Genomic DNA, 27650 nt, shown 5'->3' with positions numbered 1-27650 from the left:
TGGGCGCAGGGCACCGATGGAAGTAAAACCCTGGGAGGAGGGCATTCTCGGGGTACCACTTTATGAGGTACAGTTTGTGGCTAAAAATCTGCAAGTGCATCCCAAATATGACCCAAATAACCTCATCTGTGCAGAATTAGAACCCTGGGCCTCTTTTGTATAGAGGCTTCCATAGCCCAGGACCACATGCTGGAAATTTGGCCAGGGGAGGGTCTCCCTGCAACTTTAGGTCCCAGAGGGGTTGATGGCACAAAGGGGAACCAGAGGGACCCTTGACTCCCACCCCTCTAACTATGACAGTCATGAGCCCTGGATGGACTCCTAGAACTGGAAAACCCAGCCTGGGACCCAAGAGTAAATTCTGGATGTCACAGCCTGCGTCAAGAAGACGTGGAGGCTGTGGATCATCTGTCGAAATAAACATTTATAAGTTATACACCAACCTAACAAACTATTAAATAAAATATTTTCTATCCTCATATTCTGACCAATATTCCTTTAAAGGGAAAAAAATTTTAAATCTGCATGAAGCTATGGTTTATCTATGACTGAAAGTTAGCAAATGTAAAAGATAAAAGAATTTAATTTTTTTTTTAATCATTTTATTTATTTATTTATTTATTTTTATTTTTTTTTTTTTGTCTTTTTGTCTTTTTTGTTGTTGTAGTTGTTGTTGTTGTTGCTGTTGCTATTTCTTGGGCCGCTCCTGCGGCATATGGAGGTTCCCAGGCTAGGGGTCGAATCGGAGTTGTAGCCGCCGGCCTACTCCAGAGCCACAGCAACGCGGGATCCGAGCCGCGTCTGCAACCTACACCACAGCTCACGGCAACACCGGATCGTTAACCCACTGAGCAAGGGCAGGGACCAAACCCGCAACCTCATGGTTCCTAGTCGGATTCGTTAACCACTGCGCCACGACGGGAACTCCAAGAATTTAATTTTTATTCCACAAGTCTAGATGCTCTGTTAATGGGCTGAAAACATTGGGCTGAATAATAAACATATACGTAACTCATAAAGGATTATAACTATTCCATGAAATGTATTTTACTTATCTTCCTTTCAGAAAAGATCACTAATTATACTATTACGATCAAGATTTTAAAATATATTTGAGAATTTAAAACATAATTATATTCCAGGAGTTCCTGCTGTGGCTCAGTAGACAAACCCAACTAGGATCCATGAGGATGCAGGTTCGATCCCTGACCCTGCTCAGCGGGTTAAGGATCCAGCATTGCTATGGCTGTGGCATAGACCGGCAGGGGTAGCTCCGATTCAACCCCTAGCCTGGGAACTTCCACATGCCACAGCTGAGGCAAATAGTGTAAATTCCTGTGTATTTCCAGAACCATGACTAGAAACACAAAAATAAGAAATCGTATACTCAGCACTACTAGAGAAATGATACATCATCGTGTTCAAATCTCTCATGTTCAGGTAACCTAAGAGGAAAGCACTGACAAGTTAATTAACTTTTTTCTCTTACCTAAGTACTTTGCCACTCAAAAAAGGGTAGAATTAGCAGGGGTAATTAAGCATCCGTTAACTTTTCTTTTTTTTGTTTTTTTTTTTGTCTTTTTGCCTTTTCTAGGGCGGCTCCCTTGGCATATGGAGGTTCCCAGGCTAAGGGGGGTCGAATCAGAGCCACAGCCGCTGGCCTACACCAGAGCCACAGCAATGTGGGATCCAAGCCACATCTGCAACCTACACTCATGGCAACACCGGATGGTTAACCCACTGAGTGAGGCCAGGGATCGAACCGGCAACCTTATGGTTCCTAGTCAGATTCGTTAACCACTGTACCACAACGGGAACTCCAGGGGTAATTAAGCATCCATTAAAACTTTAGATGCAGTTGTATTTCCCCATATGAACATAGGGCAAGATGCAAAGAAGCATCTTGCTGGGGCCTAAATACTGTTAGCCAAGGAAGTGGATGTTTAGGGTTAGGTCGTACTCTGCCGGTGCTGAGTGGCCCGTCCTGAGTACAGAGGCATCCCGTGGTTTAATTCCTTTTGTATACAGGTGCCCTAAAGCACAGGGCCCAGCTACAGACTCCCCTTGCAGTTCTAAGGACAATACTGGAAAAATATGCCTTTGGAAAGAAATTGTTGTAGAAAACAGAGGAAAATTTAAAGAATCGTCTGCTTTGAGTTTTCAATAAAATATAAGAAAACCCCAGAGTTCCCTTGCGGCTCAGCTGTTTAAGGATCTAGTGTGGTCACTGCTGCAGCTCGGGTCAATGCTGTGGTGTGGGTTTGATCCCTGGCAGGGGAACTTCTTCATAAAAAAAAAAAAAAAGTTAGAAAAAGTAGAACAAAAGCATTCCCAAGGAAAACAGAAGGAATCAAAGCCTAAGAATGAAAGTATAACATATTTCCTTGGATATAGGGGGAAATGTTGGGTGATAAATTAAAAACAGAGTTAAGAAACAAAGACTAGAGAACCTGTACATTGCATGTCCCACCATGGACTTCAGATCCTTCTCTGTAGCACCAATGTGTAAACTAAATTCTTCAAAGTTTCCCAGTGAATTCCCCACAAGGACAGGCCACTCTGAAGCCAAGGGTTACCACCAAGCAACAGACTCCTTTAATAAAAACTCCGAGGAGTCCCTGGTGGCTCAGCAGGTTAAAGATCCCGTATTGCCACCGCAGTGGCTCAGGTCACTGCTGTGGCGCTGGTTCGATCCCTGGCCCAGGAATTTACCAGGGATGCAGCCAGCCAAATAAATAAATAAATAAATACACAGAGGGTGGATTATCCAAGAAGGTAAATACAACTGAAGGTCATATTTGTAGTAGACGATTCTAAAGCCAAGTTGACTTAAAAGCATGGCTAAACTCTTTCTTCCATAGAATCATATTCTGCCCTGAGAGAGGGTCCCCAGCAGGCCTGGGAAGTACCATTGCCTGCCGCTGGCCTGAGAGCATGGGACAAGGAAGAAATGCATGTCTTCGCTCAGAAACGTGCAATGGAAGCTCCTAAATTGTTCTGTGAAATGCAAGATAAGTGAAATCCAAGTATGACTTTGAAAAATCAAATACAGACCTTAGTGGGTCCATAAGTCTAATTAATAGAAATTCCTGGAGAATTTCCATGGTAGACATTCACAAATTCAAAAAGGACCATGTCACCCTGATGGTCAGCCCTGTGAGAAATGAATCTTTCCACTAAGCTAAAACCTGCCTGTGTCCACTTTTTCTTTCCTTTCTTTCTTTTTAGCTGCATCTGCCACATAAATTTCCCAGGCTAGGGGTTGAATAAGAGCTGCAGCCACCCGGCCTTCGCTTCGGCTATAGCAAAACCAGATCCAAGCTGCATTTGCAAACTACACCACAGCTCACGGCAATGCTGGATCCTTAACCCACTGAGTGAGGCCAGGGATTGAACCTGCATCCTCAGGGAGAGTAGTCGGGTTTGTTAACCGCTGAGCCACAACCTCAGTCCCCATGAGTCTTCCACTCAACATTGTAATCTTCTATGTGGAATGGCCAGCTGTTGAATTTTAGAGCCAAACCAAATTTTCTGGCAAAGAATTGGGTTCAGGTAACTGCATTCATAGGTGAAGCGTCTGACTACATCATTGCAGGTTTTAGTGTGATCCTGCTTGAGCATCTACGTGGAACTTACCCATTGTTTTACTATTTCCCTCCATTTCTCTTGTATGTTATAGTTAGGGCATTACACTGATTTTTAAACTTACCATTATTCTGAATAGATAAACAAATAAAAAAAAAGAATAAACTATTGGGTCATACAACATGAATACATTTTAAAATAATTATGCTGGAGGAGTTCCTGTCATAGTGCAGTGGAAATGAATCCGACTAGGAACCATGAGACTGTGGGATCGAGCCCTGACCTCTCTCAGTGGATTAAGGATCTGGCATTGCTGTGAGCTGTAGTGTAGGTCACAGCTACAGCTCTGATTAGACCCCTAGCCTGGGAACCTCCATGTGCTGCTAGTGTGGCCCTAAAAAGCCAAAAAAAAAAAAAACTTATGCTGGAGTTCCCACATGCAGAAGGGGGTTAAGGACCTGGCCTTGTACTGTGGTGGCTCAAGTTCGATCCCTAGCCTAGGAACTTTCACATGCTGCCAGGGCAGTCAAAAAAAAGCTGTTCTGAGGGAAAGAAGCCAGACCAAAAAAAAAAGTGTGTATTATATGATTTCATTTATAGAAAGCTCTAGAAAATGTAAGCTAATCTATAATGACAGAAGGAAGATCAGTAGTTGCTTGGGGATAGGGGAGTAGAAAGGGGAACAAGGAAATTTTGGGGGATGATAGAGATGTTCGCTATGTTGGTTGTGATGATGGTTTCCTGGGTATAGGCATATATCAAAAATTTTCAAATCATACACTATAATATGTCATTTATTAATTTCAATGCCGCAATAAAATGCTTAAAATCTTTAAAAATTATGATCATTACACAAAATGTACTTTATGAAAAGGGAGCTATGGGTCTGTCGTGGTTGGGAATGCCAGCATCAGGAAAATTTCTTCCCTATCCAGGTTGTCAGGCCAAATCGCTGTGCAATTTATCCCATGGCCACTAGAGAGAAGCAGCGGCCCACGTACAGAAAGTGGGGCTTTGGCAGCACCACCACTTTTGTGTGTGTGTGTCTCTTTTTGCCTTTTCTAGGGCTGCTCCCGCGGCACGTGGAGGTTCCCAGGCTGGGGGTCCAATCGAAGCTGTAGCTGCCGGCCTGCGCCACAGCCACAGCAACGCGGGATCCGAGCCGCGTCTGCAACATACACTGCAGCTCACTGCAACACTGGATCCTTAACCCACTGAGCAAGGGCAGGGATCGAACCCGCAACCTCATGGTTCCTAGTCGGATTCGTTAACCACTGAGCCACAATGGGAACTCCGGGTGGTAGCCCTAGAAACAGGAAAAAAAAAAAAAAATTCCCTCCTGTTGGTCCCTCAACATGAACAGACCTTCCCAGGCTACCATATGTCCTGTCTTCAGCGGGCAGCAGCCATAGCTCCAGGACTGTCATCCACAGAGGTGACATGGAGTAGCCAGAGATGGCACCAGTTATGATTCTCCGGGTGCCTTGGGGAGACTTCTCAGGCTCAGGATACCTTCTGTATTGGCCTTCCACCTTGAAACCCTCCCATTGCAAAACAAGGGAGCATTCCATTTTCAGACACCGTAACGTCACAGGCTTAGCCAACCAGGCTAAAGAATGAAGCACTTAACAACAACAACAACAACAAAAGACAAAAGACAAAAAAAAAAGAATGAAGCACTGGAAAGATCATTTTTATAAAGGAGAGAAGGTTTCCCTGGGGGTGGGATGGTGGTGGTGGAGGAGCCATGGGATGCTGTGATGGAGGCCTCCCAATAAAAGCTATTGCTAATACGTATTGGGCCCTCCCAGCGCTTAAGGCACGAGGCTTTGTCTGCAGTGACTTAATTTCATCTTCACAGCACTCTTGTGAAATTAGCTGCAGAGAAGTGAAGTAACTCACCCAAAATCGCAGAACGGGTACAAGGCAGAGCAAGGATTTGAATCCAGGTTTGACCCCAACATGGTGGATTTAGCTTCTACTCTATACCGCTCACTTTCATGGAGGTGTCTTTCTTGCTTTGGGGAGCTGGGGTATTATTGACTCATGAATTAATGTGATAAATTGGTTCGTGTTGGCAGCAGGTGGTGGGTATTTTAGTTCAACCTTCTGGAGATAAAGCCCCTGATGCCTGAGGAGAATTTTAAGCACCTGTGATGGCCCAGGAGGGAATTGGTCTTTTTTAATTGATCATTTACAATGTGTGAGATTCTGTGATAGACACTTTTTTAGTGATGCCATTGGAAGGGCAAGTGGGCAGAGGCCAGCAGCAAGGAATCGAGGGGCAGTTGACCTATGATGATGCAGCGACATTGTTCACTCACATCCACAGGAGCATGTCAAAGGCAGCAAGACCCTCCTTCAACTGGAGTCCTGAGCAGGTGACCAGACCAGGATATAGGTCCAGGGAACTCACCAGAAGGCCCCAGTCGTCAGGAAAGATCAAACCATCCTGGTGAACAGATAACTCATACACGTGGGTTGTGGGTGACATAGTCCTCCCGCGGTTTCTTTCCTGGCCATCCTTTCTCCTGGGATCATGCAGCCTGATCCTCCAGGCCAGGTGCCTCAGGGAGGTGGCCTCTTCTGCTCTAGGTTCCGTAAGGCTCAACAGCCCTGGGCTTCTGCCCATCCTGCTGCTTTCATGCTCTTATGGACACATGGTAGGCATGATTCAGGTACCAAGATAAGGCTCCAGAGCTGTACAGGTGAGGACAAAGCAAAAGGAGGCCAGAGTTAAACAGACCTTCACTGACCCACTGGGTCCACTTGCTTCATTTCTTAGGTGGGAAAACTTAGGGCTGGGGGAGGGCGATGGACTGAACCAAGGTTACACATCGGGGAGCTGGTGGCCAAGGGCTAATGGTGGACTCCCAGCACGATCTCCTTCTCCCATACTCCCCCGCCTTGCTCAACCACAGGTCCTTGCTGCTGGGTTCTTCTTTTGTCCTTTGTCCATTGTTATTCACTTCTTGTTATTCACATCTTGCTGTGTCTTTCTGAAAGCCATAATTCTTTGACACCATTACGTATTCAGGCTGGGTTCAAATTTCCAATTGTTTTAGTTAAAAAGCACTTTTTAAACAATTGCATTAAATCAAGATCCAGATAAGATGAGCTCAGTTGTGACTGGTTGATGTCTCTGAAGTCTCTTTTAATCTACAGGTTTCTCTCTCATCTTTCTCTTTTTTCCATGCAATTTATTATTGAAGAATGCAGATCATATATCCTATAGATGGTCCACTGTCTGAGTTTTGATGATTATAAGCCCATGATGTAGTTTAACATATTGCTCTGTCTTCTGTAATTCCTGTAAATTGACAATTGAGTCTAGAGGTTTGATCAGATTAAGGTCAAAGTAGGTGGTTGTGTTCTTCCATTGAAGGGATATGATGTCTAGTTGGCTTCCTTTTTGTGGCATTAGCAGCTGCTGATGCCCATTGCCTGGACCCATTCATTCCCTGGGGGTTAGACATGGTGACATTGCGTCATCCCTTCTTCATTTATTAGCTGGATTATTTCTATAAAGAGGGACTTCCCTTCCTCTACCATTGGTTCCCCAGGCTCTTAGCTCATGAATTCCATAAAGATTCTTGGTAGTTACCCGTGATTACCACCATTTCTACGTGAGCAGGCTGAGCTTAGAGGGGTAAAAGGACCTGTCACCAGAACCATCCAGTTGCGCCCCAGTCAACCCACAGAATCATAATGAATAATTTAATGGGAGTTGATTTAAAGCCCTAAATCAAGCAGCAGCCCATGTGTGGCAAACCCAGGCCTGAGGACTCTGGGGCCCTTTTCTCCCTTCGTAGGTGGATGCATAGAATCTTAGACATCATCCAGGTCAGCTTTGTCATGTTCAGACAGGGAAGCTGAGGACTGGAGAGGTGTAGTGACTCAGGCAGACTTGCCCATGCAACCAAGGTCATGGGCATATCCCTAAAGGAAACCCCTGATATTCCTGTGATCAGTGCCAGGGTCTTTGATGGCTTTGCCTCTGCCATTCTCACTCTACAGCCTGTGCTTGTACCCACTGCATTAGGCCCATCTATCAGTCATGTCTTCCCTCCCACCCTGTCCCAGAGCCCAAGACAGACTCTTGAGGAATACAGTGGAATAAACCTACAAATGAAGGTGCCATTGTTTCTCCATCTTAGGAACTGACTGCTCCATCCACTGGGAAAGGTACTGTAGGCATCAGTCCTGCGCAGGCACATGGGTAAGAGGATGGGAGCGAAGCGGGAAGCAAAGGGCCCATCTAGGAAAGCAACTGGAGCAACAGACTCTACTCCACCTTGGCAATAGTCAAGCCCAGCAACACACCATCCTGCAGGCAGCATGGATGGGGTGAACCAGCAGATGGCAGGGTCTAGTCACTGAGATGGGGTGGGGGCAGAACTCCAGGCTGCAGAAGGACCAAGGGAGGACCCTCATCCTCATACTGGGCAGGTGACCAAGGCAGGAACCCAGGCCAGGGATCAAGTCAGAAGCCTTAAGTATTAGAATTTAGCTGAGTTGGGAGGAATGGAAAGCCCTAAACATCAGTGGCTCAAACGCTGTAGAAGCTCATGTCCCTCTCATGTTAAGACACCTCGAGGTAGTCAGTCCACTACCAACAGGGTGCTCTATGGTGCAAAAGAGGTGAAAGAGAGAGCACCCAAGCTCTCCTGTCTTGTTAATCTCCTGTCTTTAATCATGACTTTGTTCCTCGGCACAAAATGGCTGCTGGTACTCAGCCTTTCCATGCCATATTCCAGGTATCGGGAAAGAATAGGGGAAGGAAAAGAACAGTTTCCTTTTTAAGGGCAATTCCTAGAATTGTGCAGACTACTTCACTTACATTCTATTGGCCATATCTGAGTCACATGACTAGACCTAGCTGCAAATGACAAGAGGAAGTACAGTCTTTATTTCACACATCTATGGGCCCAACTCAAAATCAGAGAGTCTGTAAGTGAAGATTAGAGAACATGTGTCCACCGGCTCAAATTATTATTCAAAACAGAAGTCAGCAGGGGACTCACAGCTTAGGGCCAGGAGCTAGGCTGTAGCTCTTTCCATTCCTGCTGCCCTAGGTCCCAGGGCTTGGCCAGAATGGAGTCCTAGGAGTCCACTTGTGGGGAGGGAGGAGGTGTTGAGCCAGCCACAGAACCCGACTGTGTCTGAGTACCTGCTACTGCAGCCCCAGTAAATGGGCCTGTCATAGCTAAGTGTAGCTATGAAGAAATGTTTGCTCATTGTCAAGGACAGGCCCAGACTCAAAGGCTAACAACTGCTTGATGCTGTGAAAAGCATCTCAAGATGCTCAGTCCAGGGCCACAGAAGGCAGTGATGTGGCTGAGGACAACTGCCTTTGGTTTTCTTTTTAAAAAATTTTTTTTAAATTTTACTATAGAATAACAAACAAGCACAGAGAAAAGTACCCAAATCATAAATGCACAGCTCAACGATTTTCACACAAAAACGAACACACTCAAGTACCCAGACAAAGAAGTAGGAGTTCCCATTGTGGTTCAGCAGAAATGAATCTGACTAGTATCCATGACGATACAGGTTCGATCCCTGGCCTCTCTCAGTGGGTTAAGGATCTGGCATTGCCTTGAGCTCTGATATAGGTCACAGACGCCGCTTGGATCCCAAGTTGCTGTGGCTGTGGTGTAGACTGACAGCTGCAGCTCCGATTGGACCCCTAGCCCAGGAACTTCCATATGCTGCAGGTGTGACTGTTAAAGGGAAAAAAAATCTTTCTAGGCAATTCCATAGATGATGTTCAGAATCACTGCTTTTATAACAATGGCTCTCCAACTTGGCTGCACGAACCCACCGTGATAGAAGAGGAACAGAGAACTAGAAGGCAGTGGGGGTCAATGGAGAAAACTGGGGGCCAGACAGGCCTGCCAACTATCAGCTGTGTGACCTTGACTGAGTCCCTTCACCTCTCTGAGCCTCGCCTGTGAGTTGGGAATATCACCTCATGCCCTGCAGAGCTGAGGCTGAGAAATAGAGGGTGTAAGCCCTGGCACAGGCAGGGTCCATATACGGGAGCTACGGTTATCATGCTAATGGTGGGCGGCCCCAGAAGGACCGGAAGTACTTCTCTCTTTCTGCAGATGGGACCCAATCTGGGTGTAATGGACACAGCCTGTGTTGGTGAAGGGTCAACAGGTGGTGTTGGTGAGAAGCCGGGCTCTTCCTAGAGAGCACGAGAAAATTCCACAGGCAGCAGAGATTCCAAGCCAAAGCCAGGGATGGGTGGCTGCTGCTAGCATGGCTGCAACAGCACCAAGAACCAGCAGCTATAGATGAACCTGCACAGGATGAGCTTTCACAAAGCCAATCCTCTTCCAGCCAGAAGAGCAAGAAACTGGCTGGCTGCAGGCTCTGACTCTGAAAGCGGCTTCTGGAGAAAGAAGTAACCTTTGTCCAGCACCTGCTTTGCACCAGATGCTGCACATTCATGGCTTTAATCCTCTGAGGTTCAATCCTCATCCCATTTAACCCTTGAGGAGCCTGAGACTTAGAGGCGGCCATGCCTGCCTAACTCACAGAGTCCTGGTGTGGTCAAAAGCCTGGGACCTACCTCTCATTGGCCTGAATACAGGGATGCTGTGTATTCAGATGACCTGAGGACACCTTGTTTGATTAGATGCGCATTTTTTTCCCAAAATGAGAAGTATATTGGAGTTCCCTGGTGGCCTAGTGTGTTAAGGACCCAGGGTTATCACTGCTGTAGCTCGGGTTCAATTTCAGGCCTGCGAATTTCTGTATACTGTGGATGTAGCTGAAAGAAAGAAAGAAAAGGAAGGAAGGAAGAAAGAAAAAGATAGAGTATATGACTTTTTAAGCTGATACATTTATCTTATGTACTTATTAAAAGATATAATGGTCACTTTAGAACATATAGAATATACAGGATATCAAAAGAAAAATATCAGAATCTCTCATGGTCCCATCCTACAGAGATAAGTATATCAATGTTTTGGCCCAATTGGTCATATATATGACTTGTGTGTGTGTGTGTGTGCGTGTGTGTGTGTAGGTAGAAATTTACCATGGAGTTCCCGTCGTGGCTCTGTGGTTCACGAATCGGACTAGGAACCATGAGGTTGCGGGTTCGGTCCCTGGCCTTGCTCAGTGGCTCAAGGATCCGGCGTTGCCGTAAGCTGTGGTGTAGGTTGCAGACACGGCTCAGATCCCGCGTTGTTGTGGCTGTGGCGTGGGCCGGTGGCTACAGCTCCAATTTGACCCCTAGCCTGGGAACCTCCATATGCCACAGGAGCGGCCCTCAAAAGGCAAAAAGACAAAAAAAAAAAAAGAAATTTACCAAAAAAGGAGTCACATGGTACACCGTTGGATAATCTGCTTCTTTTCAGTTAATAAAACTGGACCTTGAACAACGCAGATTTGAACTGTGCAAGTCCACTTAGAGCAGATTTCTTTCAATACAAAGCAGGCTGCATATTCATGGAGATGGAGGGCTGACTGTGAAGACTAGCATCTGGGGATTTGGTATCCGTGGCAGGTCCTGGAGCCAGTTCCCGGTGGATACAAAGGGACGACTGTATATAGTGGCTATATTTCTATGGCGTTGAATATTCTTCAACAGAGGTTCTATGTTAGAAACCCTGAGAAAGCTTAACAAATATTCATGTCTGGGTTCCATTCCCAGCCCGATTTACTTGGCCTGGGATGTGATTGTCCTCTCAGACCTTTAAAACTCTCTAGGCGGTTCCGATGTGCAACCAAGATGGAAGCTCCTGGGCCACAGCATTATTTTTCCATCGTGGCCTTGAATTCTCTTTGCTGAAGGAATGCACTGTAATTTGACCAATCCACCTTTTTCGGACATTTAGTTTGGTTCCATTTTTTTCATCATTAGAAACCAGGGGTTAGCAAACTTTTTCTGTAAAGGGCCGAATAATATATGCTTTAGCTTTTTTGGGCTAAAAGTTCCCTATTTAACCCTGCCTTTGTAGCACAAAAGCAGCCATAGACAATGCATAAATGAATAAGCCTGGCTGTGTTCCAATAAAATTTTATTTACAAAAACAGGTGGTGGCCTAATTTAGCCCCTGGGCTGTGGTTTGCTGGCTCTTGCTATAAGCAGTGCTGTGATGAGTATTCTTGAAGCTACACCTTCTGCTATGAAATGATCATTTTCTTGGGACAGTGATTTTTACACTGTTTATTTTTATTTATTTATTTGGCTGCACCCATGGCATGTGGAAGCTCCTGGGCCAGGGATCAAACCTGTGCCAGAGCAGCCACCTGAGCCACTGCAGTGACACGGCCAGATCCTCAACCTACTGTGCCCCAAGGGGACTCCTATACTTTTTATTTTTTATTTATTTGCTTATTTGTTTGTTAATTTAGGGCCACTCCTGCGGCATATGGACCTTCCCAGGCTAGAAGTCGAATCAGAGCTACAGCTGTCAGCCTACACCATGGCCACAGCAATGCTGGATCCTCAACCCACTGACCTGGGCCAGGGATGGAACCCACGTCTTCATGGGTACTAGTCGGGTTCATTACCGCTGAGTCGGAACTCCTGTACCACATCTTCCTAATCCATTCACCTGTCAGTGGATATTTAGATTGTTTCCATGTCTTGGCTATTGTGAATAGCGCTGCTATGAATATTCGGGTTCATGTATATTTTTGAATTGTGCTTTTGTTCAGATACACAGCCAGGAGCAGGATTGCTGGATCATATGCTTGTTCTATATTCAGTTTTCTGAGGTACCTCCATCCTGTCTGTTCTCCATGGTGGTTGTACCAATTTACATTCCCACCCACAGTGAAGGAGGGCTCCCTTTTCTCCACTCCCTTTCCAGCATTTGTTATTTGTAGACTTATTAATAATGGGCATTCTGCGCAGGACCACCTCATTGTTGTTTTAATTTGCATTTCTCTAATAATTAGTGACACTGGGCATTTTTTCACATGCCTGCTGGCCATCTGTATGTCTTCTTTGGAGAAATGTCTATTTCAGTCTTCTGCCCATTTTTTGATTGAGTCGTTTGGGTTTTTTTTTTCCTTTCTTTTTTAAAAACATTATTTTCTCTTGTTAAGGGCTATACATGTTCATTGTCAATTTTTTTGTAAATAAAGAGAAGTGTTTTGTTTTGTTGTGTTTTTTAAGGCAGGGAAATGAAAATGATTCCCTGCTGATTTCCCACCATTCTTCAGCCGCCTCTTCTGATACTTCTCCGCTCTGCCTTCCTGCCCCCAGGTCCCTGCACTACAGCCCTGCCCTCCTCCAGGCTTCTAAGCCACAGCAGACGCTGTTTCCTCTGCGGATTGTTCTTCCGGCCCTTCTTGTCTGTTTTCCTATTTACCTTTTCTGACTCAGCTCTCCTGTCACTGTTCCCCCAGCATATGACACAGACCCGAAAGTGGCCAAGATCACCGTGCCCCGAACAGTGGCAAAGGGATACTGACCCACGAAGGATGCTCTGGGGTTCTTCCGCCTGACCCTAAAGCAGCACTGGTCCTACCCTTTTCCTCTCTGCAGTCTCAGATACTCCCCACAGCGTCTGAGCTAAACAGGGAACCACCAACTCCCCTGAGCCTTGTCACTAGGGGGTTGGCATTTTGCTACATTGCCCTGCTGTGAAGACTGGTGGGGAGGCTGGTGCCAAATGGGCAACCCAGAAGGATCTTTCTCTTCCTTCTTCCTTCCTCCAGGCTTGTTTTTTTCAGCTCGGGAAGCCAGATGCTTTGGAGTTTAATTACACGCTGCAGTTGGAAGCACAGAATGTCAGAGCTGGAAAGGAAGAACCTTATTATAAATAATCGTTGCCAGCATTTATTGAACACTTACTCTGTGCCAGGCACTGTGCCAGGCCTGTTTCCAGGCATGACCTCATTTACCCTCCCCAACAATTCTAGGAGGCAGATACCAGCCTCCAGTTCTACAGGGAAGGAAACAGAGGCTCTTTAGGGAGGTTACAGGGCATTTCCCAAACCGTGCAGAGTGGGACACAGGGGCAAAAAAATCTGAGGCGGTATTAGAAGAAAAGAGCCCCATTGTTACATACTGCATCCTGAGCCCCTCCTGGGAAATTTACAAGGCACATTGACATCCTAAAGGCCCTGAGAAGTCCTATAGTAAAGAAATCTGTTGAGGTCAGTGTCACTTCTGTTGCAGACCTCCTAGGATCATTGATCCACAAAGCACAGTTGGGAGTTCCCATCGTGGCTCAGTGGAAATGAATCTGACTAGCATCCATGAAGATGCAGGTTCAATCCCTGGCCCTGCTCAATGGGTTAAGGATCTGGCATTGCTGTGGCTGCGGTGTAGGCTGGCGGTTACAGCTTCAATTCAGCCCCTAGCCTGGGAAATTCTGTATGCTGCGGGTATGCCCCTCAAAAAACAAACAAACAAACAAAAACAAAAACAAAAAAGCACAGTTGGGGGAAGTGCAGATATTAACCACGCTCCTCATCTTGTAAGTGGGAGGCCCAGGCAGTGATTTCGGTGCAGACCAGGCACAGATATTGGGCCCCATGCTCTCTGCTCACACATCCCCCCCCACACACACCCCAGGGAAACACAGAGCAGAGGAAGGCAAACCATGACAAGCTGGCCCACTCCCTGTTTTTGTAAATAAAATTTCATTAATGAGGATCTGGGCAGGAGGGAGTGGGATGGACTGGGAGTTTGGGGTTAGTAAATGCAAACTATTCCATTTCGAATGGATGGGCAATGAGGTCCTGCTGTACAGCACAGGGAAGTGTGTCCAAGCTCTTGGGACAGAACATGATGGCAGATGATATGAGAGAAAGAATGTGTATGTATGTCTGACTGAGTCACTTTGCTGGATAGCAGAAATTGGCATAACACCGTAAATAAACCATACTTCAATTATTTTTCTTTTTAGGACCGAACCTGCAGCATACGGAGGTTCCCAGGCTAGGGGTCGAATTGGAGCTACAGCCACCAGCTTATACCACAGCCACAGCAACTCTGGATCCGAGCTGCGTCTGTGACCTACACCACAGCTCACGGCAACGTCAGATCCTTAACCCACTGAGCAAGGCCAGGGATGGAACCCACATCCTCATGGAGCCGAGTCGGGTTTGTTAACCACTAAGCCACGAAGGGAACTCCCAAACTATACTTTAATTTTTAAAAAATACCCCCAAAAGAGAAGATGATCTGATCCAGCTCCCTTGGTTTCCAGATGAACCAATTGAGGCCCAGAGAGGATGGCTGACTTATCAAAGATCACACAGCCAATCATGGGCAGTAGATTTCCGATCTCCAAGATCCAAGTACTCTCTGGATTTCTCAAGGGCCAACCTCAAAGTCTCTCGAGGAGCAAAGGCTGAACAGGGCAACCCATGTTTATTTAAATTCTATACCAGATGCAAGAAAAAGTTATTAACTTCCCTTCTGCCAACATGAAACGTGAGACCATTTGGGAAGGAACCCAGCAGAAGGCAACCTTTGCCCGCTCCAGGAAGGGTTTGCCAAACGAATGAATAGTGTAAACAGGAGCCCCAGGGCAGCTGTTTGAAACCACTTCAGAAAATAAACTCTGCTCAAGGGCTCTTGGGCCTCCCTGAACTGTGCTGTCATACAAGGATCATCTATTTACATTTTTTTGTGTATAGACACAGTTGAATGTGCAAATAAAATCATTCTTATCTCTTCATTAAAATGGCTCATGCGTAGAGCACGTTGTTAACTTCTTTTTTGAAAGGTGGATGATTTAAAATACTTTCTGATTGGAGTTCCCTTTGTGGCTCAGTGGGTTAAGAACCTGGCTAGTAGCCATGAGGATGTGGGTTGGATCCCTGACCTTGCTCTGTGGATTAAGTATCCCGTGTTGCTGTGGCTGTGGGGTCAGCTGGCAGCAGCAGCTCCGATTCGACCCCTAGGCTGGGAACTTCCATGTGCCGCAGGTGTGGCCCTAAAAAGACAATAAATAAATAAAACACCTTCAGGTTTAAACATTTTAGTTCAGATCGGTCCATCCAGCAAGTGATACTGATTGGGAAGGTTTTATTAATCTCTGAATCTAGGGTACGAGGCATCTTACCGACCCTGGATGGCCGAGGCCTGCGGGAGCACTAAAGGTTCATCTAGACACAGCTGTGGGGACCCAGGGCATAAACAGTGGCCTCGAGGCGGAGGTTCTTCCTGGGGCAGATGTCCTTTCCAGAGCAGGGAGATGAAAGCTTGTCACTGAGGTGGAGGGTAAAAATAGTCCTGTGTGGGTGGCAGCTGGGCCCAGAGGCACTGGTTTTCCATCTCTGCCTCTAGAGCGAGAGCAGCTCAGTTGACTGGCACCCTCCCAGGCTCCAGAGGCCCCTCCCGCCAAGCCCTGGAGGCCAGGGGGCGTGGTCTTTCTCTAACCAGGAGGTACACTTCCCCCTCCCCTGTCTGCGCACCCAAAGTGCTAGGAAGAACTTGGGCTGGGTTATCAGGCAGCTAAGGGCTTACAATTCCACTGTGCCACTTACCAGCTCTGTGACCCCAGGCAAGCTTTCTCTCCTTTCTGAGCCTCCATGTTCTCATCTGTCAAATGGGGCTAAGGATTAGTCTCTCTAAGGCCTGCCGTGATGATTCAATAACAAAGGTAGCCAACTCTGCCACTTTACCCTTCTGCCCCTTTCCCTTCCACCCTCTGCTCACCTTCCAGCACCTTCTTCAAGAGTGGCTCTGAGGAGCTCCTGGTGTGGCTCAGCAGGTTAAGAATCCAACTAGCATCCATGAGGACGTGGGCTCGATCCCGATCCCCGGCCTTGTTTAGTGGGTTAAGCATCCTGCGTTGCTGCAAGCTATAGCATAGGTCACAGTTGTGGCCTGGATCTGGTGTTGCTGTGGCTGTGGCTTAGGCCAGCAGCTATGGCTCCGATTTGACCCCAGCTGGGAACTTCCATATGCCACAGGTACGGACCTAAAGAAAAAAAAAAAAAAAAACGTGGCTCTGGGCAAGCCAGCTGCAAATCATGAGGACACTCAAGCAGCCCTACTGGAAGGTCTACACGGCCCGGAACGGAGGCTTTGAGACAACAGCTGTTCAGGGAGCCCTGTTAGAAGGCGATCTCCCAGCTCCAGTGGAGCCCTGGCCAATGCCTTGACTACTGCCTCAGGAGAGACCCCCAGCCAGAACCACCCAGCTAAGCTGCTTCTGGTTTCCTGGCCCTCAGAAACTACATGAGATGATATATACTTGCCAAATACTGGGGGTGATTTGTGATGCAGTTAAAAATAACTAATTTACTTACCTAATTTACTTATTATAAGAATTAAGAGTTGATGTGCATCAGGGAGTTCCCGTCATGGTGCAGCGGAAACCAATCTGACTAGTATCTATGAGGATGCAAGTTCGATCCCTGGCCTCATTCAGTGGTTAAGGATCTGGCATTGCCTTGAGCTGTGGTGTAGGTCGCGGACATGGCTCAGATCTGGCGTTGCTGTGGCTGTGGTGTAGGCCAGGGGCTATATCTCCTATTCGACCCCTGGCCTGGGAACTTCCATATGCCATAGGTGCGGCCCTAAAAAGAAAAAAAAAAGAAAGAAAGAAAGAAAGAAAAGAAAAAAAAGAGAGAGAGATAATGCACTTTAAACAGCAACCAGACTTGCTGGGACCAGTGGCTCCAGAAGGGGCAGAAGGGAGAAGTAGAAGGAGGGACCACTGGATAGAGAGTACCTGTCTGGGTCCAAGACAGGCAGGTTCCCACTTCCGAACTCTGGGGAGGAGTCTGAGGGATTGGAAATACAAACTGGTAAGGACCAGCCCATGTATAAAAATAGCAACAGATTGACCTTGTGGCAGAGTGGGTTAAGGATCTGGCGATCACTACAGGAGCTCAAGTTTGATCCCTGGCCCAGGAATTTGCACATGCCACAGGCACAGCCAACCCTGGCCCTAAATGACATGAACAATAATTGGCAGTAAACAATTAATAATAATAATAATAAAATAAAAATAGCAACATCCCAGGAAGTCAAACCAAAACCCCTGTAGCAATCAGCCCCAAAGGGCCAGGCCTTGATCAATCAATAACTGACAGCTTTCCTAATTTTGCCCCACTTTCAGCATAGTACAAATTGAAGAAAGTTCAATGCAATCCCCTAACCCGTCACACGGGATGTCCCCGTTCTAGTCAGTGCACCTCCAGCTTCTCCATGCCAGCAGCCTCCCGTCAGGGCAGACCTGAAGCCTGCCGTTTTTTCTGATACAAAGCATCCCTGCTCCTCTGCCTGCCTTTGTGTCTCTGGCAAACCCAAGTAGGGGAGGCTGACCCCTTTGCTGTAGCCGCCTCTGAAAAAATAGCCTTTGCTCCTTCTCATTTGGGTGATCTTTATTTATTTTCACAAACCCGAGGCTTCTCTCTCTCCCTTCCTGCTCCTAAGTCATAGACAACATCTTCCTCTTCTGCCAGGTATCCAGAGAAAGCTGCTCAGGGATGATGGAAAAGAGGGGACCAGTTAGAGTTAAGAGTGTAGCCTGGAAACAAGACAGATCTGGGCTCAAATTCTGGCTCTGATGCTTAACTAGCTGTGTGGTCTTGAGCAAGTCAATTAGCCATGCTGAGCCTCTGTTTCCTCATGTCAAGGGGACATCCACTGTAAGAATTCAGTGAAATAATATCTGTTTTTTTTCTTTTTTTAGGGCCACACCCATGGCATACGGAAGTTCCCAGGCTACGGGTGGAATCAGAGCTACAGCTGCCAGCCTATGCCACAGCCACAGCAACGTGGCATCCGAGCCACGTCTGCAACCTACACCAAAGCTCACGGCAATGCTGGATCCTTAACCCACTGAGTGAGGCCTGGGATGGAACCGTCATCCTCATGGATACTAGTCAGATTTGTTTCCACTAAGCCACGATGGGAACTCCCCAGTGAGGTCACACCTTTAATGCACTGAGCAGATAATAGATGCTTAATAAAGGCAAGGCCCATCATCAGCCTCTTGCTGGAGTAGGCAGGCCCCTGTACCCCACCTTGACTCACCCCTGCCCCCACCTTTCTATGCAGCAGACACCTTGACTGACCTCAGCTGGATGGAGGCAAAGCCATAGGCTCCCAGATCAGGGGTTGGTCTCGGGAAAAGGATGGACCAAGGACACAAGAGCTTGTCTCTAAAGAAATCCAGCTCATCAAAATCAGGGGACAAAATGTCCAGGCCAGATATCTGGTTTTATCCTGTTCTATCCTGGCTCTGAGGGCGGTCAGGGCAGGGAGACTCCTGCCCAGAAAAACTGATTGCCCCTGTGCCAGGCTGCTTTCCTAGGACTGAAAAGAGTGAGCTGGGTCTTTCCCTAATCCCTCCTGTATGTCTGTGTATCTATGCATATGTGTCAATTTCTTCATCTTTAATATGAGAAATGGGAGTTCCCTGATGGCTCAGCAGGTTAAGGATCCAGCATTGTCACTGCTGTGGCTCAGGATGCTGCTGTGGCACAGGTTTGATCCCTGGCCCTGGAATTTTCACATGCCACAGGCGCGGCAAATAAAATAAAATAAAATATAAAAACATAATAGCTTACCAGGACACACACACACACATATTAGTGTTCTGCTAATAGTGAGGGGGCGGCTTTGGGATGTTCACATACTTGAGGCAATTTGCCAAAACTTTTCCATCCATTTGTCTCCACTGGAATCCTCCTGCCAGAATCTTCTGCCTGGACCACTGCAAAAAGTCCTAAATGCTCTCCTTCCTTCCTTTGATTCAACAGTCAAAGACTAGGGTGAGAAACTACCCCCTACCCCCTAAATGCATTCAATGATTTTCAAGGATTGGAGGCAATGCCCTCATTCCCTACAAGGCCAGCGTGTGAACTGGCACATTTCTGGAGGGTGATTTGGTTGGATGTGATTTACGGATTCTGCAGGTATGTTTTTCAAAATACAATCAAAGTAAATAGTATAGTTTCTGCACGAAGACTTTGTTATGGGTTCTTTATGATAATATTGTTTCTGATGGGAGAAAGAAAGGAAGGAAGGGGGAAGGAGGGAGGGAGGAAGGAAAGAAAAGGAAGGGAAAGAGAAAGACAGACAAGTAAAATGTCCAAAAATAGAGACCTTGGTTAAATAAACTGTAATAGTCTATACTTTGAAACACCATTCCTTCACTGAAAACGATGCTGCAGATCAGTCATTCTCAAAGCGCAGCTAGGAAGCAGGAGCATTAGTTTGAAATGGGCAGAAACTCTGGGCTTGGCCCAGCAATGTGAGTTTTAACCAGTCCTCTGGACAATTCAGAACCCCTGTTGTAGATGAATGTTTATCATTACGAAAGGATAAACTGTTACATGACAAAGAATTACAAAACAGCATGTACCAAACAGCATGGATGAACAGCGCGTCCTTATTTTGAATACATATAGAGAGAGACACACATAGACAAAGGCCAGGAAGATGTTGCACTGAGGCGGTAACATGGACACTCCAGGGGGTAGGATTATGAACTTTGAGACTTTTTTCCGTTTTGCTAATCTATACTTTCTAACTAGTTTACGGCGACGTGTTTTTGTAAAAAAGGAAGGAGAAGGGGAAAACACAATAACTTACATTTAAATTTTTTAAGAAGTCAAGTGGGGGGGGGGGCGAGGTGCGCGGGAGGCGACCGCCTCCACCGTGGAAGCTGGGGGGCCTGGGTGGCGCTGGCGGGTCGCCAGCCGGCCGCGGCCGCGAGAAGGGAGAGGGAAAAGGGCCGGCGACACTGGGGTGGGGGGTCTGCAACTCCTCTGAGGTCTGGGAAAGCTTACCGCGACTTAAATAAAGAGTGCAGAAGAGATTTAGGGCGGACTCAGGAGGAGTGGAACTGCCCAGAGCACTAAATCCCGGAATGGGCGCCTTGGGGAGATGTTTTTCGGCTGGAACAGACCAAGGCTGCCGGGAGAGTGTCGAGCTTCGCCGACCGAGGGCGGACCGGCCCTGATCTCCGGGCCGCTTCCAGCCCCGGGACACCGGGGGCGCAGCGCCGGCGGCTGCATTCGCGTCCCCCCGGGCTGCGGCGGGGCCCGTGGCGGCGGGAGGGGGAGGGGGAGGGAGAGGGGGCGGCGCCGTTGCTAGGGGAGGGGCGGCAGGGCGGGCGCGGAGCTCAGTCGGTGCCGCGACGCGCGCTCCGCTCTGCGGCTCCAGCTTCCGCGAAGCCTGTTGCTCGCTTCTGAGGGCCGCCGCTTCCCGCCAGGTGCCCAGGGGCCGGCGGCCCGAGGGGTGCCGCGCGCGGACAGCCCCCCCGCCCTCTTCCCTTCCCCCTGCACAGGTGGACCCGAGCGTTTGCAAGAGCGCGGACGCCAGCAAGGCTCCTGGTGCGCCCGCGACCGCGCGCCAAGACCCCCGGTGCGCAGCGGCGATGAACACGACCTTCTTGAACCACAGTGGCCTGGAAGCGGCAGGTGGCTTGGGCGGCGGTGGAGAAGCCGCCCTCGGGAACCGCAGCCACGGGCTGGGCACGTGGCTGGGCTGCTGCCCCGGGGGCGCGCCGCTGTCCACCAGCGACGGAGTCCCGGCGGGGCTGGAGCCAGACGAACGCAGCCTGTGGGTGTCGCGCGTGGCGCAGATCGCCGTGCTCTGCGTGCTGTCGCTAACCGTGGTCTTTGGCGTTTTCTTCCTGGGCTGCAACCTGCTCATCAAGTCCGAGAGCATGATTAACTTTCTGATGCAGGAGCGCCGGCCCTCCAAGGACGTGGGCGCTGCCATCCTCGGGCTGTACTGAGCACCGCCTCGTCCCGCCCTCGCCTGAGTTGCTGGAAGAAGACGGAGAAGGAAGCTCAGGACCCTAGTTCCCCCTCCTCAAGCTCTGCCACCGCCTCGGGCAGCGCCTGGCGGGCAGCGCAAGGGGGCATGGCCTTTCTTGGGGCACCTGGGTCTGGGACACTGCGGGACTCCAGGCGGCGGATCGGAAAGGGACTTCCACACCCGGCTGGGTCCTGATTGCGCCTCAGCCTTGGGGGATGGGAGGGTAGAGGATGGGGATTCCTAAATGTTTATTTGAAAGGAAGTTCGAGGCAGTGGAGGGAGAGGTTGTGGGATGCAGCTTGGGGCTGAGGTCACATGCGTGGGAATTTTGTGTGTGTGTAGGTGGGGTGGAATGGAGTGGGGCGAGTTACGAGCAGCGTGGGGGTGGGGGAGAGGTGTTGACGAATCGGAGTCGCTGAGCTTGTTGGCCTGATTTCTCATTTGGAAAGAAATCTTGTAATAAAACTGCGGCCGTCGGGCTTCGTGCTTCCGGCGGTTTCCACCCGGCATCGCTGTAGGCTGTGAGTATGTTGGGGTGTGTTGGCGGGTGTGGGCGGTGTGTAGCCTAGCGTGTAGCACTTTAAGTCGGTCACAGGACGCAGGGTTGCCGGACTGGGCAGCTGTCACGGTCTGAGGGTTCCTGAGGCCTCCCTCTTAAGCCAAAACCAGGGAGGGAAAAAGGTACCTTTATCTATGCTGACAGCCACAGAGGTAGGTCTTGCAGAGAGAGACAGGACAGCTGGTGAGATCAATTAAATCACTGGGAAATTTGAATCTCTTTCATGAGATGAAAAAAAAAAAAAATCAATGACTTGAGTCCCAAAGGGAAAAACGGCAAAGTTAATACATTGGGACAATTAACAAATAAAATTTAATTTGGGGGCTGTCTAGATGGAGGTAAAATTTTAATTATAGGCTAAAAGCACAATCTAAGAGGTTGTTTGACTTCACCCTTGCAGAGGGTAGGTGAGTAGATTCTAAAGATGCCCCTTTGCTGCAAGGAAAGAGAGGCTGTGGGGGTTGGGGGTGGGGAATGTAAGCCTGGGAGAGGGCTTGGTGGTTTAAAGGACTCAGGATGTTTAAAATGAAGTAAATGACCTCCAGTGAAGCTTGGTTTTGGGTATTTGGAACCTCCATTATGAGATGCCTCCTGCTGCTTAGAACCCTGGCACCTCTTACAGGTGCAGAATTTCCTTAAAGCAGGGTTAGCACTAAGAACCTTGGCACTCAGGCCCAGGGGAAGTGGGTAGTCTGTCTGCAAGTGTCTGGTCTAGGGAAGAACTGAGACTGGGGGCTGGGGGTGGAGGAGAGAAAGCTGGGCTTTGTAGCACCTGTATATCCCCCTTACCAACCCCTCTCAGGCACCCTGGTGCTTGAAAGATTTGCAGGGATGGTTCCAGTGGATTTCTCCTCTTCTCTTTTTTGCCATGGTACAAAGTCAAGGTGAATGAAAAGGAAGGTGGCTGAAGCCTTGCTTGGCTTTGGGCAGAGAAGTATAGAGAACACCATCTTGGAGTTCCTGTTGTGGTTCAGAGGACTAAGAACCCGACTAGTATCCATGAGGATGTGGGTTCAACCCCTGGCCTTGCTCAGTGGGTTAAGGATACGGTACTACCACAAGCTGTGTAGCATAGGTCGAAGATGTGGCTCAGATCCAGTGTTGCTGTGACTGTGGCATAGCCTGGCAGCTGCAGTTTGGATTTAACCCCTAGCCTGGGAAATTCCATATGCTGCGGGTGCGGCCCTAAAAAGAAAAAAAAAAAAAGAGAGAGAGAGAAGGAGAGAACACTGTCTCATGTCTTCAGCACTAGTACCATACAAGATGGGAGAGGGGGGCACACAGTATCTCAACAAAAGCATAGGCAGTCACTGATTATGAAGGGTCTGAATCTTCCTGGCTCCTGAGCCCTCCTGTGTCATCAGAATCACCATCATCAGGATGTGTCACCTCCCCACCCACCCCTACCCCATGACCTCAATCTCAGACCTGGGAGGGTTCATCCAGTTAGGCCAGTCCAGTAGAGGTTAGAGGCCTGAAATTACTTGTAACGTGTCTATGGGGCAAAATTCACAACGTGCAGAATGTTTTGTTGATGGTTTAGAGTGACTTTATGTAGCCTGGCCTGATCTGGGGAGAGCAGCCTTGAATGATTTGGGCAACCTGAGTATCTGGCTTTGTGCAGCACAGGTGTCTGGAGCCTGGGCTGACCCGCTGGCCTGGAGAATGCACTTCAGACAGCTGCAGGCATTCATGTAAAACCCAAATGACAGGAAAATGGGAGTTTCAGGAGGGACGCAGCTTGGACGCTGTTGTCTGGCTGACCACATTGGAGCAAACACAGCAAGACCCTTCCTCTAATAAAATAGATCTGTGAGGAGTTCCCTGGTGGCTCAGTGGGTTAAGGCATTGTCGCTGTTGTGGCACGGATTCTTTTTTTTTTTATAGTATTGTTTTATTTTATTTTATTTTATTTTTTGTCTTTTTGCCATTTCTTGGGCCACTCCTGTGGCATATGGAGGTTTCCAGGCTAGGGGTCGAATCAGAGCTGTAGCTGCCAGCCTACGCCACAGCCACAGCAATGCGGGATCCGAGCTGCGTCTGTGACCTACACCACAGCTCATGGCAACACCGGAACGGATTCAATTCTTAACCAGGAACTTCCACAGGGCATCGGCAAGGCCAAAAGAAAGAAAGAAAAAAAAAGAAAAAAAAACCCATGACTTCTGACTGAGTTAAGAGAAGGGGATTCAAGAGTTAAGTTTCCTGAATTTGCTGAAAAAGGAAAGCCTTAGTGGGGAAGCTTTGCAGGATTTTCTCACAATAAAGAAGAAAAAGGACAATGAAGACATGTACCAACATGACTGTGCGTTCCATCCCATGACTGGCACACGCACATGCACATGTATGCACACACAGGCACACTCACGGGCATTCCTGCACAAAACATTCACACAGGCAGGCACACGAAGCCAGGCTCAGCCTCAAAGAAGGGAAGAGCTAGAGTGAGTGGGGTCCTGGGAAGAAGTGGAAGGTGAGATCTCATTCGCAGCCCATCTTTGTTCTCCCAAAGCCTCGATGTCCTGCAGTGTTTACAGAGCTCTCGTATATAAACTTCGGGGCAAGAACACTTAGTGACGTAAGAGCGCATGATGCTTAGTGCTCCAGGGGAAAAGGCAAGACCAGATCCAAGTCCTGAGCCTGGGGCATCAGGTGCTGGATGGAAAAGGGACCTGGTTCTCCAATGCCCTCTCCCCACTCCCCAGGGATTGATCTCCCTACAAGGGCTGCCCTGAGTTCAGGGGCCACATCTTTGGGGGTCTTGAGTTCAGAAGGGAACTCCTCAACCATGGTCTTTGAAATCCTAGCTTCCCTGCTTCCTAGTTCTGTGGCTCTGGAAAAGTAACTCAAGCTCTCTGTGCCTTAGTCTCCTCATCTATAAAATGGAAGCAGTGGAACCCACAGCTCTCACGAGATGATGAGTATAAAGTAGCCAACCTAGTGCCTGGCACGAAATAAACACCCAGGAAAGATACTTGTTGTGATTATTGTTATTTTTGGTTTTGGTATGAACTCTTCCCCAGCAAGATATATTTGATTCTCTGAAATGGGATCCCAAACAGAAAAATAGTAATTCATATTTGCAAAGTATTTTGTAGTTTGCAAAGCCCTCTCATAAATAGGATGAAAACAACATACCACGAGTCTAACATGCCCATCAGTGAGCTCCCATCCTGGTGAGGAAGTTTCATTACTACTCCCACTTTATGGGGGAGGAAAATGAGGCTCAAAGAGGTTACCTGAGGTCACCCAGCCAGGAAGGGGCAGAGCTAGGATCCAGCCCCATCTGTGAATCCAGCCTTCACGCCACATACACTTGTTTGTTGCCCACGACAGCTTGGTGAGTAAGAGCAGACAGTCTCCCATGTGTCTGTTTATAGGAGAGGAAACTATGGTTCCGTTTCACGGACCTGCCCAAGTTCATCCTTTCAACCAGTGTCTACTGGGAATCTCCTGTGGGCCAGGTACCATGCAGGCACTGGAGTGAGAGAGGGGGTGGCAGGGCTGGAGTCTAGCCTGGCTTGCAGCCCCTGAGCCCCCGGTACTTGCATTGCTCCACGGGGCCACTAGCTCTCAGCCACCAAGGGTCTCAGGGACAAAGTCAAACCCTCCACTTCCCTTCCTCTGAGTCAGGGATGGATTTTCTGGAGTCCGTTGTGCCCTCACCAACGAGATGTCCCCTGGAATGTGGGACAGTAGGGAGGGCTCACCTCACAACATCCACTTACTTTCCCACTTGTTTGTCTGAGCCAAGTTCACATGGAGTCGTGCTGGGCTGGCTTCCAGGAGTCAACCTGCCTGAACTCTGCTGAGACCCCAGCTCAGCTGCAGACCAAGAGCAGCCCTGAGCATTAGGGCAGCTTAGAAAGGAGAGTGAAGCGTGAGAAGCGATGAGCACAGACTGATGTGGCCACACACACACACACACACACACACACACACACACACACTTTGTACAGAGGAATTTAGTGGGATCTCTGAGTAGCATGCCATGAGTGCAGCTCATGGTCTTCTCTTGTCAATCAAGATCTTACCAGGTACATGGATGTCCAGAACCCCTAACCCCAGCTCAGGCCAGGCCACATCAGGCAAGCGTCCAGGTCCCTAAGATGGGGTATCCTGGAGCAGTGCCTGCGCACCCTCGTAGCTCTGTGATGTGGTAGGATACTGGGGCATGGGTGGGGAGTTTAATCCTTGGGGAACAGAATTTTCGGGGGAAGAAAAGACAGCGGAATTAGAATACCAGCTCTTCTAAGGTTGTCATCTCTGTGTGTGTGTGTGTGTGTGTGTGTGTGTGTGTGAGAGAGAGAGAGAGAGAGAGAGAAAGAGAGGTCATATGACTGTGCCAGCAAGTGGCAGCATTTATTAACCATGACTGTCCTGGTACTAGCTGCTGAGGAGGTTGCTAAGATGAAGGCAACTACATCCTCAAGATGCTGATAACATGAGTATAGAAACAGCCACCCACACAGGGACTCAGTTACGCCAACCTCTGCTAGGGGTGTCCACGGGGGCAGCACAAATCAACCCATAGTCCTATTTTGTCTGAGGAGGGAGAGGAAGACTCTGGATTTGGAGGAGGGGGTATTTGGACACCTCAGTCCCCAGTTCCTTACTCACAGGGACGCACCAAGCACCTGATCTGGGCAAGGTGTTCTATGGGGCTTTGTGAGGACTGGCAGGTAGAGAGATATAAGAATCCGCACTGGACCAAGCCACATGCCCCAGGCTGAAGAAGGTCCCCCATCCTCAAGATGAGCCTTTTCCTGTGGCTTCGGTTTTGTAAGACCATGGTCTTCCCCACCTTCCTAGCCACCCAGCCGGAAACCACATGTGACTCACTCCTATCTCCTCCCTGGTTTAAACCCTTCGGATTAGTGCCGGGTGGGAGGGGGGCGGCGCTAGAACACCCCAATGGTCTCTGCTCCCACCCACTTCCCTTTTTTCCTGATCTCTCCTTTGATGCCACCAAGCCAATTTGCCCAAAGAACAGGCGACCTCATGCTGCGCCCCCCTGGCTAGCCGTCATGGGGAGTGCTCAGAGCACTGCCCAAATGCTTGAGCCAGGGTTCACAACCTTCTAGGGCTGTCCTAAACCTCTCTGCCAGCCCCTCCCCCAGCATTTCCCTCTGCTCTCCCCCTGTGATCTAGCTGCCAAGCTATACCCTGAAAATGCTGCTGAGTTCCCACTCCATGACTTGACTTCCATTGATTGACTTCCCCAAACGCTTGTGTCCCACTTCCCCTGCCCTCTGAGAACTACTCACCCTCCAGGGTCAAGCTCAGTGCAGCCTCATCCTCGGGAGAGAATTACAATTGCGCTTATCACACATCCCCACTGTACAATCTTTGTACATCTATGTAACAACAGCTAATGTTTATTGAGCCCTTCTACGTGTTAGGCTCAGTTCAAACATTAACCCTTCTACAAGGTGGCTGCTACCATGTCCTTATTTTCCATTTGAGGCCTAGCAAAGTGAAGAAACTTGTCTGAGATTGTACAGCCCGTGAATGGAGCTGGGATTCCAACCCAGGCAGATTGGTTTCTGAGTGCACACTCCTAACTACCAGGCTACACTGCCTCGGTGCATGCTCAGGCCTGCATTCTGGTTATCAGTGTCCATGTCCGTCTCCATCACTATACTACCCTTGAGGACCAAAATTTGTCTTCTCTGTGTATTTTCTATGGTACCCAGCATGATGCTGTATTCAGTTTAGAAACATCCCAAAACTTGGTTGAAGACACAGGCTCTGCTTTCAAGCAGCATCACGCATCACAGGGATCAAAGACATGTC

At 48.4% G+C, this 27650-nt stretch overlaps 1 protein-coding gene across 2 annotated transcripts; it reads left to right on the top strand.

Annotated features, from left to right (window-relative positions):
- Positions 1-19909: 19909 nt before the first annotated feature.
- RPRML (reprimo like) lies at positions 19910-21801 on the top strand. Of its 2 annotated transcripts, XM_047758002.1 has the most exons (2): positions 19910-20006; positions 20820-21801. In XM_047758002.1, exon 2 carries the CDS (start codon positions 20910-20912, stop codon positions 21270-21272), a length of 363 nt encoding a protein of 120 aa, XP_047613958.1. In that variant the 5' UTR covers positions 19910-20006; positions 20820-20909; the 3' UTR covers positions 21273-21801. The 2 variants fall into 2 exon arrangements, with proteins under 2 accessions (XP_047613958.1, XP_047613959.1); XM_047758003.1 differs by lacking the exon at positions 19910-20006 and having other exon boundaries at positions 20664-21801.
- The last annotated feature ends 5849 nt before the right edge of the window (positions 21802-27650 follow it).

This window comes from Phacochoerus africanus, chromosome 14, assembly GCF_016906955.1.
Source record: "Phacochoerus africanus isolate WHEZ1 chromosome 14, ROS_Pafr_v1, whole genome shotgun sequence".
NCBI lineage: Eukaryota > Metazoa > Chordata > Mammalia > Artiodactyla > Suidae > Phacochoerus > Phacochoerus africanus.
The sequence above is the reverse complement of the archived record's forward strand: the minus strand, read 5'-3'. Positions and strand labels throughout refer to the sequence as shown.